The sequence below is a fragment of the Orycteropus afer genome, unplaced genomic scaffold (assembly GCF_000298275.1).
Source record: "Orycteropus afer afer isolate SDZICR_OR568_19922 unplaced genomic scaffold, OryAfe1.0 scaffold00037, whole genome shotgun sequence".
Taxonomy (NCBI): Eukaryota; Metazoa; Chordata; class Mammalia; order Tubulidentata; family Orycteropodidae; genus Orycteropus; species Orycteropus afer.
This window is the reverse complement of record NW_006921624.1, coordinates 15,233,000-15,245,279: the sequence shown is the minus strand read 5'-3', so window position 1 is coordinate 15,245,279 and position 12,280 is coordinate 15,233,000. Positions and strand designations below refer to the sequence as shown.

Sequence of the window (12,280 nt, the reverse complement as noted above, 5' to 3'; positions counted from 1 at the left end):
AGAATATAGTATGTGAGAAGGATGAATTATGGTGCTGGTGAAGAATACTGAATAAACCATGGACTATAGAGAGAATGAACAAATCTGTCTTGGAACAAGTACAGCTGGAATGCTCCTTAGAAGTGAGGATAGTGAATTTCTCTGTCTCTTGTACTTTGGACATGTTGTCAGGAGGGACCAGTCCCTGGAGAAGGACATCATCCTTGGTAAAGTAGAGGGTCAGCAAAAAAGAGGAAGACCCTCAATGAGATGGATTGACACAGTGGCTCAAGCATCGAAAAGCGTGAAAGCTGCAGAGCAGTGAATTACTTAATATAACTCTTCTAGTCATGGTCTTTGTGACTCCCACCAGATCACTGGGTGGGACTATGCAAACATGAGGTGCTTGTAACCCACCAAGGGGATTGGACAGCTTGTGAATAATGTAAATAAGGTACATGGCACCACTGTGTGGGTGGGACCACGCAAAGAAGGTATACGGAACCCTAACGTGGGGATTGGTTAGTTTTGCCATTCCACTAGCTTAAAATGAACCATCCCAGAGGTGGAAATGGGAGATCTCACTACCATCAAGAAAGAAGAGCCAACAGTGGAGCACATCCTTTGGGCCCGAGATCCCTGCACTGAATCTCCTTGACCCAGGAGACAGTGAGAGAGCTAAACACTTTGCTGAGACAGTGAGAGATAGTGAAAAGTGGTGGCAGAGAAATGATAGCAGCAGAAACAAGAGATCAGCAGGAGATAGAGTGGTGGCTTTTCTCAGCCCACAGAGTGAAAAAGGTCAGTCCTTTAGGCAAGAGGCTTGCTGACATAGTGGGGTGCCTCTCTGGGCACCTATTTGCATATCTAAAAGAGCTTTGTAACACTTGCCCAAGCAGGGTGGAGACCAAGGGGCCACAGGGCCAAGAGAGAAGCATGCCTGCAGCACAGCAGAGAAGAGGCTGCCCTGATTGAAGAACTGTATTCTGAGCTGTTTCTGATCCTGAATCGTAACTGTTACATCCCTAATAAGCCCCATAATTGTGAGTATTGTCTGTAAGTTCTGTGTGGCCACTGCAATGGATTATCAAATCTATCAGAGAAGGAGAGAGTGCCATGAAAGGGACACTTGGTGTTGAATTGGTAAAAAAGGCTGGAAGGTGGTGGCATATCTGACCTCTTCCTTATAGGAATCAGCCTTGGGTTGATGATGTTTATCTTCATCCTCCTCCTGCCTTGTGAACTTAGAGGAGGACAAACAACGCAGCCTCCAAGCCATTTTTGCAAAAGCCCTATGCAGAACAGCTCTATCCTAATACACGTGGGGCCACCATGAGTCAGAATCAATGTGACGGTAACTGTTTTTTGCTTTTTTTTTAAAGAAAGTATTGTTTCATCTCATATCATACATCAAAACAAATTCCAAATAGGTCTAAGTTTTAAATGTAAAAGTGAAAACTATGAAAGAAGCATGCAAATTTTAGAGAATAAGAATTGATAAGATTTCAAGGTGGGGAAGCCTTTTCTGGGCCTTCCATGACAACAGAGGCAGAAACTAAAAAAGAAAGAATCAATAGAATTGATTACCTGAAATTTAAAATACCTAAATGCCCAAAAATTATATTAAATAGAAAATTGAAGAGTTCATAGCCTGAGGGTAAATTGTATAATATGTATAACCAAAAATTAATATCACTTATGTAGGAAAACCATTAAAATCAACAAGAGAAAAGAGATAGTGTACGGGTGAATGTGTTAAAAACCCCTCTATCTAAATGCACCAAAGGAACCTGGGTGGCATGAGCAGTTTGCAATCAATTGGCTGCTAACCTAAAGGTTGGCTGTTCAAACTCACCCAACAACTTCACAGAAGAAAGCCCAGGTGATCTGTTCCCATAAAGACTACAGCCAAGAAAACTCTGTGAAGCAGCTGTACTCTGTAACACATGGGGTCACCCTGAGTTGGGGTTGACTTGATGGGAAAACAACAACAACAACAAAACCAACCAAAATGAACAAGAAGAACTAAAAACAGAAGAAAATTTTATTTGCACTAAAACTATGCAAATGTCTCAACTTTGTAATAAACTTCAAGTAAACACAAGGAATTAAAACACAACTCCACCGCCTAAGATTCTGGTACAATGCAACTTTCCTGAAATTCCTATATTAGAGAGAAAACTGAACATACCATGATGGTTCTTTACCAATCCTCAAGTACCTCCCCAGATATACCCAAATCATGATCAAGTGAAATTGAAAAAAATATTGAAAAAAAAAAAAAAATGGTGGCTGGTGGCATAGTGCCTAAGGCATTTGACTGCTAACCAGAAGGCTGGCGGTTCAAACCCACCAGCCACTCCTCAGAAGGAAGGTTGGGCAATTTACTTCCATAGTGATACCACCTTGGAAACCCAAGGAGGGGACACTGTGAATTGGATCCAACTCCACGGCAGTGGGTAGGTGGTGGGTGGGTATATTATAAATCATCATGGGAAGTCTGGTGGTGTAGTACCTAAAGCATTTGACTGCTAACCAGAAGACTGGTGTTCAAACCCACCAGTGACTCCTCGGAAGAAAGGCTGGGCAATCTACTTCCGTAGCGATACCACCTTGGAAGCCCAAGGAGGGGTCGCTCTGAGTCGAATCGACTCAGTGGCAGTGATTTTGGGTTTTTATTGTAAACCATCAGATGTCACAAAGCTAGATACATCCCCCTTATCAATAGAGGTGTGAGACTGACCATCCAGGCAGAAGAAACAATTTCCTTTCCATCTGTCAATCTCTTCTGCACTTAGCACAGATCTTTGTATATAGCTAATCAATAAATATTTGCTGAACTGGTTAAGTCTCAGTATGCCTCTTCCCACTCCACCACAAACAAAAACCTTGGTTTTTAGGCTTATGATTGAAAGAAAGCTTCCTGTTCACGTTCTGTAAAGGTTGACACTAAGAAAATAACATATCCAGCCCCTTTCCTCTGTGGTATATCATCTTGTCTAATTGAGGCCTGAGCTGGGATTCAGATGCTTTCAGTGAGAGAAGTTGAAACACCCCCCGACACAGATTCAGAAAGGAGATTTCTGAAAGATGAACAGGCAGACCACGCAGCACAAAATGGTTTACGTGCTCCTTCCCGGCCTCACCCAATTTTGTATGCCGCTGGGTTGATTTGACTCCTAGTGACTCCACAGGACAGTAGACTGCCTCGCAGGATTTCCAAGGCCGAAATCCTTATGGAAGCAGATCATTAGGTGTTTTCTCCCACTAGTGGGTTCAAACCACTGAAAGCTTAACCACTGTACCACCAGGGTCTCCAGATAGCAAAGAACTGGTGCCCTCGAAAGCCTTTGAGAAGCTCTGCACAATGAAGAGAACAGTTGGGGAGGGCTGGTCCCTCTCTTGACCTCTAACCCGTGAGCCGGTGCAGCTTCAGTCCCTTGAGGGGCTGGTTGGCATCAGGGATAAGTGTAGTACCCAGAGCCCAGCCAGAAAGGATGGGTGTTCCCACTGTGGACACAGGAGTGCAGTGTCCTCAGATGGCGTGTAGGTAGCCAACCATGGAAGAGAAGCCTAAGGCAGAAGAATCAAGACAATTTGGTCCTTCTTGGTCCTTTCTGAGTACATCACTAGTAAGACAGGAGGTGTCCGAGGCAGGGACTGGGGTCCCTGGTCATGAAGGGGGAATCAGAGTTGTCCAGATTGGATCTCACTGTTAAAATGACAATATGATAACGCTTGGAACATATCTGTGCTTTCCATTTTTCTAATCTGAAAAATTACATTCTTTTTTTTTTATTATTATTATGAATATAGCTGTTGTTGGCTGTTCAGTCAATTCCAACTCACAGTGACCCAGTAGAACTGCCCCATAAGCCTTCCAAGGCTATAATCTTAGAGATGGGAAATTTCCCACAGAAGTTGCCTGTCTTGGTACCAAAGGTTGAAATGGGAAGGAATAGTATCATTTACATCTTTTCTCCCCCCTTTCCTCCTCAAGCATTTGTGGTTCTATAATGAAAGTCCAACCTCAAATGGCAACCATGTTTGGTAGTACTAGTGGCCTGGTTTATCTTGACATTCATGCATGCCCTTGGTTTCCCTTGCTCTCTCGCCCCCTCTCCCCTGTCTGGTGTTTTCCCTCTCCCTATAAGAAGAACATTTTGCCTAGAAGCTTTTAGATTTATGCTAGAAACAGCAGAACCAATCTCTGAAAGCTCTCCTGGCTCTTTGGGGGACTACAGCAAGGATGAAATTGTTTATTCGTCACCCTGTCCTAACGGGGATATGAATGGTGGGATTATTCTGAAGAATTCGGACCAGTGTGTACCCGGGAAGCACGTCAACCATGAGTAAGAAACACCATAACAGGATCTCCAGCTCACCCACTCCTCTTGCCAGCACCCTCTTCCCAGCTTCCATTGAAACACTTGCCTCTGTCTCTCAATGTTCCTTGAACTTTCACCCTCCTCTGAGGTCAGCAATGTATTTAAAGCACTTGTTTTCATCCTGTTCCCATCCGTTAGATTTTAGTTTAACATAAGACCGTCAGAAGAGAAATTCCATTCAGTTTTCTTCTGGGAAATCTGCTACTGGGTTTTCCCCAACCCAAATACTCACTATAACATCTCTGGTAAAATTCAAAATTTCATGATTTTACTGAAATGAAGCCACATCTTAAGCAACCAGGAATACTTCTTCCTAACAACATCTAAAGTTCTCTTTATCCCGTTTATGAAAGGGAAATGTTTTGTTTTTCACTCTTTCATAAGATCTTAAAAACTTATTCACACTTTTTTAAAGTTGTATTTCTTTAAAATAACGTGGAGTTAGATGCCCTGGTGGTGCAGTGGTTAAAAAGCTTGGCTGCTAACCAAAAGGTCATCAGTTCAAATCCATCAGCTGCACCACAGAGGAAAGACTGTGGCAGTCTGCTTTGTAAAGCTTTCAGGCTTGGAAACACTATGAGGCAGTTCTAGTCTGTCCTACAGGGTTTCCAAGAGATAGACTGGGACTCCACAGTGGTGTTTGGTCTTTCTTGGTTGGTTAGAGGTGGGAATATGCAAATGATGGGCTCTATGAACGAATTTAAACAGCTCAACAGTGTCCCCAGGTGGCCATAAGCACAGACACAGGGAGTTTGAAGTACAAGGTCACTACAGCTATATTTAGCTTACTGAACAAGGTTAGTGTCTCACCAAGATGAAAACCCCACCACTGCTACCAAAAAAAAAAAAAAGATGGATATCTCATTTGAATCAGAAATACAAGTCATCCAAACATAGAAAAGACCAAAGAGTAGGAGATTGAATGGCTCTTCATTTTAACAAGTTACAAGCCCAAATTCAACATTACTTTCCCCTCCAACCCAAACCTTAGTGAATTTGTTTTGATCGAAAGTCTTTCTTGACCAGCCATAATCTTAATACCAATATCACTCACTATTTGTGGTGTTCCCCCCTTATTCATTCATTGTAAAAAATTCTTTGTTGTGCTGTCAGTACCATTCTTACATATTGGGGATTCAATGTAGAACAAACAAACAAAAAAAATACATGTCTTTGAGGAGCTCAAATTATAGCGGGGGAGAAATAAAATTAAAAAGTAAACAAAAAATAATACAATTTCAGAAAGCAAGTTCAATGAAGAAGTTCAAGCACAGTAGGTGGACGGAGTGTGATGAGGTGGAGGACAGTGGGGTACTGCTGAAAGGATGGTCAAGGGGAGCCTTCTCAGTTGATGACATTTGAGTACAGACCTGAAGGATTACAAGGAAGCCATGTAGAGAATGTCCCAGGAAGAGTGAACAGTATTTGGAAAGGCCCCAATTCAAATCCAAGTTTAGCAGGAAATCTGGGGGAAGTCCTCATGTGATTGATTACCTCTAATTTCTCAGAAGCAGCAAGAGTGTTAGCTTAGAGCATGTGCGGTGGGGCGGACAGAGAAGTATCACAAATTTGAGGAAAGAGGAGAAAATAAGTACAAATGAGTTTACTAAGGCACTGCACAGGGTCCCCATGAGTCAGAAAAAACTGAAAGGCAATGGGTTTGGTGTGTTGTTGCTTTTTGTTTCTGTAGTGGGACTGCCATTTTCCTCTGAGAGTAACTTACTCTTCATTTGCAAGAGAATGCCAATTAAACATGCTACCGAGAAACAGTACCAGGAAACTTTTTTTTAAAAAATAGGGTATATTTTACATATTTCAAACATCCAGAAGGAATTTAACCAACCCTTCATCAATGCTAACATTTTGCTTCAGAAATCTCTTTAAGAAATAAACCATTACAGTCACAGCTGTGGGCCCCTCAGCACCCCACTCCAATTCCATTTCCTTCCTCTTCTCTCTTAAAGTTCATTATATAAAGACAGAAAGCAATAGTGTTCCTCTTTATCCTGGCCTATCAACAGCTCTGTGGTGATTTCGTTCATCCAAATGCTGTTATTCAAGATTTACCTGTTATCTGGGTTGTCAAGGAGATCACCACAGGAAGTTCAGAAGACAAAGCCAAGAGGGTGACACTGTAGTTGGTACCAGGATGCAAATCCAAGCACACCTCTGGGGCCTGGCTTCTGGTCGTGATATTAAAGACCATTTCCTTGACAAATTCCTTCTGATACCATCTCTGGCCCCAAATGTGGAACTGAAACATAAGAAGGCTGACAGGGTGAATCACTGGCTTTGAAAGGCTCTGAACGCCTCGATACTACCATTCTTGTAAGCGCTATCTCTTCTCTCTCTTGACTCCAAAGTTTCTTCAGAAAGTGAAAAGCAACAGTAGGCAAATATGAGAATTGTAGCAACAGCAATATTATGCACAAAAGGCAGGGGCTCCACTACCAGGATGTTTCTTTCTTTTCCTCACGTGTACAATGCCCACGCCCAAGGAGAAAAATTACTGGCCAAATGGTAGGAGCAAGGCCAAAGAATGTTTCCCTAGAAAGAAAATGAATGATCCAAATGCAGTTTTCTCCAAAGCAGGACTTGAATAAGGATGTAAGGATACTCCTAATTGATCTGGGGCCTAATTGAAAGGAGCTCTGGTAGAGCAATGGTTAAACGCTTTGCTGCTAACCAAAAGATTGGTGGTTCAAACACACCCAGCAGCTCTGCAAGGGAAGGACCTGGTGATCTGCTCCCATGAAGATTACAGCCAATAAAAACCTATGGGGCTAGTCCATCACCTCCGTTGCTATGAGCCAATTGACTTGACAGCACTTGACAACAACAATTGAATGGTAAAACCTGGAAAGCGTTTTTTTCTTCTCTGCCACTCCTTTCCATCCCAAGTCCAGGGTATACTTTCCTGCAACATCCCAGCACCTGGGCCAAGAGATGATCTTTACATTCTACTTCATTTCTTCTAGTAGCAGCTCATCCCACGGTCTTTCTCATTCTTATTCAGAACCACATCTAGCTTCTGAAGACCTCCTTGACTCTGGACAACACATCTAGACCCTGCTCAGAGACAGTGGTGTAGACAGAGACTCACTTGCACAAGCCACAGAATCCCTTCCACAGATACTGCCTGCATACTGAGTCTGTAGCAGGCTATGTGCATACCAAAACTCTCAGGGCTTTTCCATCTCTCCTCACAGTCTCTGTCTTCACATATGCAATACAAGCGGCAGTTTTCTTGTTTCTTATTGCGACTATCATTGTAAATCTTCTTTTGATAATGGCAATTTTATAAGTCGACTTTTAGGTTTGTTGATATATTTTTTAAAACCTCCCATGCAAAACCAACACTTATAAATAAGTGAACTTTCAGAAACTTACTGAATACATCTCTTCTACATCAGCTCTCTTCATACGTCTCCATCTCAAGCAGGTTTCATTAAATATTGAAATGTTAATGATAGTCTGTTTCACTGCAAGGAGGAAAAGAATAGGAGATCAATTTCCACCCCAGGCAAAACACTACCTTTTAATTCAATCAGTTTCCAAGGATATGCATTTGCATGGGTGAGTTCAGCAGAATTTTACTTTAGAAATTAGTGGTAACAGTCTAAGAAACACCACCTGTATATTTAGGGAAACTCAGTACAGATGAAAGATAGATCAAAAGATATCCAATCAGTGGGCCCCTCTTAAAATATATCTACTCACTGCAAACACCCTTGATTCCTAGGCTAAAATTACAACTCAACCATCCTGGGCTTCAGACACTCTCATTGATACAAATAAGTATCCATTTGAAGCTCTGAACTAAAAACATTTCAACAGAGAACTGCTCTTTGAGGAACAGAAAAAGGTTCTCTCAAGCTTTTTATGATGAAAAAAGAAGAGGCTTCCTCTTAGTTTTGGATTCCTCATCCCTTATTATTAAAAAAAGAAGAAGAAAGCATGTGTTTAGTTCCCTAGGTGGTACAGACGGTCTGCATTGGGCTGGTAACCCAGACGTTGCTGGTTCAAACCTACACAGCAGTACTGTAAAAGACCCAGCCCTAGTGGTCAGTCCGATGCGACTCCACAAAAGATAGTTCAGATCTGGTGCCATTTAATGTGGGAGGCAGCCCACCCCAATGTGTCTTGAAATAAAGATTACTTATTTAAAATTCTTATATCAGAGATTATTTCTTTCAATAATGACCTGTCACTAAAACAAATAATATAGCAGACTTGTCAAGAAATTCCCGAGTAACACTGTGATGATTAATGAGTAATACAGACAACTTCCAAAGCACCTGAAAAAAAGAAAGTATCATGACTTTATTATATAACCCCGTGGGCTGACAGGTTCCTGTAGGAAGCAAAGGTATGAAGCTAAGCTGGTCAACGGGACCCCTCTATGGATTGGGCAACTCTGCACAGAGAAAACCTGTCCCACAGGTTGCAAGCTACACTCGCAATGTTGCAAGACAGAGCAGGTGAAGTGTAGACGGTGCAGGATCACACAGCCCCACTACTAGGTGGAGAAGATAGTTTTAGAGCTTAGTAGTTGCAGCCTAAGCAATCTCATGTCTATGAAACCCCCAAAAACGAATAACTCCAATACCATCTAAACAGTTCCAAAGCATACAGAAAGGCGAAAAGATTCCAAACTCATCCAACATGACTGGGTAATTCACAATTCTCAAACTGTACAAGGATGGCACAACAAATCACTAAGCACACCATGTCAATTATGCTTACTTATATAAATACAAACATTCTAAATATTAGGAAACAGGAGTCAAAAATACATTAAAATATCATTGCAAGGAAAGGGAACTCCAAAACACTTAATTGTGCTCACAAGGAACCTGTAAGCACCTTGAAGTAGTCATTCAAACAGAGCAAGGGGATATTGCATGGTATAAAATCAGAAGAGATGTGTGTCTGGGCTGTATACTCTCACTATACTTATTCAATCTGTATGCTGAGTGAATAATCCAAGAAACTGGACTATATGAGGAAGAACGCAGCTTCAGGATTGGAGGAAGACTCATTAACAACCTACGATACGCAGATGACACAACCTTGTTTGCTGGAAGCAAAGAAGACTCGAAGCACTTTTTGATGAAGATCAAAGACTATGGTTTTCACTATGGATTACACCTCAACGTAAAGAAAACAAAAATTCTCACAACTGGACCAATGACCCCAGTAGCAGAGTGTGTGACCTGCCTCACCCACACTTTCTGACCCGTTCTGTCTTGCAACATTGGATGTGTAGCGTGGGACCTGTGGAACAGATTTTCTCTGTGCCGACAAACAGAGAAAAAACAGAAGGTGTCAAACATTTCATTTTACTTGGATCCACAATCAACACCCACAGAAGCAGCAGTCAAGACATCAGATGATGTATTACAGTGGGCAAATCTTCTGCAAACATCTTCTTTAAAATGTTAAAAAGCAAAGATGTCACTTTTTGAGGACTGTAATTGAGAATCCAGAAATAAGCCCATACATCTGTGGTCAACTGATTTTGATAAGGGTGCTAAGCCCATGTGATGGAGAAAAAAAGGATCTCTTCAATAAATGGTACTGGAAAAACTGGATTTCCACATGCAGAAAAATCAAAGCGGGTTCATGCTTTACACCACACACAAACACAAATTCAAAACGAATTAAGGACTTAAAGGTGCACATTAAAACTGTAAAATTCTTAAATGAGCAAGTAGGGGCAACGCTGTTGGCCTACTTTCAACAATGGGTTACTAATATAATAACAAAAGCACAAACAGCAAAAGACAAAATAAATAAACTGGGCAATCTACTTCCGTAGAGATACTGCCTCGTAAACCCAAGGAGGAGAACTGAAGACTTGATGGCAGTGGGTTTGGTTTCTTTTGGTATGTAAAAAGACAAGTACACACAAATGCATAGAGACCAAAGTTTATGAGTGGTTACCAGGGGTGGGAGGGAGGGAGAAAGGGGGGGGGGAATGGTGATGGCAAGATCACAGAAAGGGCAGGGGTGCAAAGCCAATTATTATCATTGCTGTCAAGTTGTACACCTGTAAAAAGTTGAATTGGCAAAAGTTGTGTGATAGATATATTTATAACAATGACCAAAAAAAAAAAAAGAGTAGCTGTTGGGGCTACTTATGTACAGCCAAAAACCTCATGGGATTTGATTCCTTGGTTTGGAGGTTTGTGATCATGGTTTCATGGGACATCCCAGTTAATTGGCCTAATACCATGTTTACTACATCTGTTCTACCTCCTAGTTGATTGCATAGTGCCTTGGGTCTTAAAAGCTTGCAAGTAGCCATTGAAGGCACAATATTTGGTGTCTATTCTCCTGGAATGACAGGGGAAGAGGAGAATCACGAATATAAGGAGGATACGGAATTTGTGGTTAATTGCCTCCATGAACAATTGCCTTCTTTGCCATCAGGCCAGAAGAACTAGATGGTGCCCAGCTACCATTACTGAACATTTTGATCAAAGATTCCATAGAAGAATCCTGATCAAAATGGGAAAACTGCAGAATAGAATTTCCTATTCTCATAGACCCTAGACTTTCTGGAGCCCTGAAGAGTAGACAAACCCCTGAAACTATTGTTCTGAAATAATCTTTAAACATCAAACCAAAAATATCCCCTGAAGGTGGGAGGGGAGGAGAGGAAACACTGCAATAATAATAATAACAATAAACATATATATCCCCTGAAGTCATATTAAAAGCAAACAATAACTTAACGAAACTAGTGAAATAAGGTCTGCCTTGAGCATTGCGCTCTTTTATGGGATCAAACTAACAACAGCGACTCAAAAGATTAGATAGGAACCTTAGGGGGCAGTGAGTTTACGTTAATGAGGGAGGAACTTAATGGTAAGACAATGAAGTAATTTCTAGTAAGTTAAGAACAATATAAGGATGTATGATCTCATAGTTATTATCTAGCATTAGTCCAGAGCTTCTAGATAATGCAAAAAAAAAAAAAAAAAGGCAAGAGAAAATAAGCTACAAATATCAGGAAGAAAGGGAGCACATGATTTAACTGCCAGTAAATCAGAGAGATTCAACTGAAAAAGAAGAAATTGTTTAAAAACAACAGGAAAGCAAATAAAAATAGTAGGAGTTTGGTAAAGTGTACACAAATAACAACATAACCAAAGAACAACACAAAAAACATGGTTTTCTATGTATCTGCAAGAACAAGTGCAAAGGCTATATAATGGTGCCCTAAAGATGTCCATCTCCGAATCCCCAAAACCTGTGAACATGCTACTTTACATTAATTTCTGCTTTCATTTCATTACATAATCCTTGTGCTTTATAGAGGGGTTGCATTATACCTTCATTGTGAATTGTGGCTTGTAGTGTTAAAAGTAGCCTCCTTTGCCACATGTAATGCTTTTTTTTTTTTTTAACTTGAGCTCCATTTTCATTTTTTTCCATGTCACTTCTCTCCCAATTTTTAGTTGCATTATTTCTACTTTATCAGAACATGACAAGGACCTTCTTTCAGAACCAAAAGAGAAAGCCTTTTCCTGGAGCTGACACCCTGAATTCAGATCATAGATGACATGATCCCATACGTAGAAAATCCCAGAGATTCCACAAGAAATTTACTGGAACTAATAGAAGAGGTTGGCAAAGTTGTAGGGTACAAGTTCAACATAAATCAGTAGGATTTCTCTACATTAACAAGGAGAACTCTGAAAAGGAAATCAAGGAAACAATACCATTTACAATAACGGCAAAAGGATAAAATACCTAGGAATAAATCTAACCAGGGAGGTAAAAAGACTTATACAAAGAAAACTACAATGCATGACCTCAAGAAACCAGAAGAGACCTACATAAATGAAAAACATACCATGCTCATGGATTAGAAGACTTAACATTGTAAAAATGTAGTACTACCC

At 40.9% G+C, this 12,280-nt stretch overlaps 1 protein-coding gene across 1 annotated transcript in view; it reads right to left on the bottom strand.

Annotated features, from left to right (window-relative positions):
- The window catches only part of SUSD1 (sushi domain containing 1), a 121,267-nt gene that overhangs the window by 16,127 nt on the left and 92,860 nt on the right, over positions 1-12,280 (bottom strand). The window contains exons 11-12 of the mRNA XM_007936768.2: positions 7,758-7,849; positions 6,435-6,621 (exon numbers count right to left, since the gene is read on the bottom strand). Of these exons, the coding sequence (XP_007934959.2) occupies positions 6,435-6,621; positions 7,758-7,849 (279 nt within the window). The remainder of the gene's footprint in view (positions 1-6,434; positions 6,622-7,757; positions 7,850-12,280) is intronic.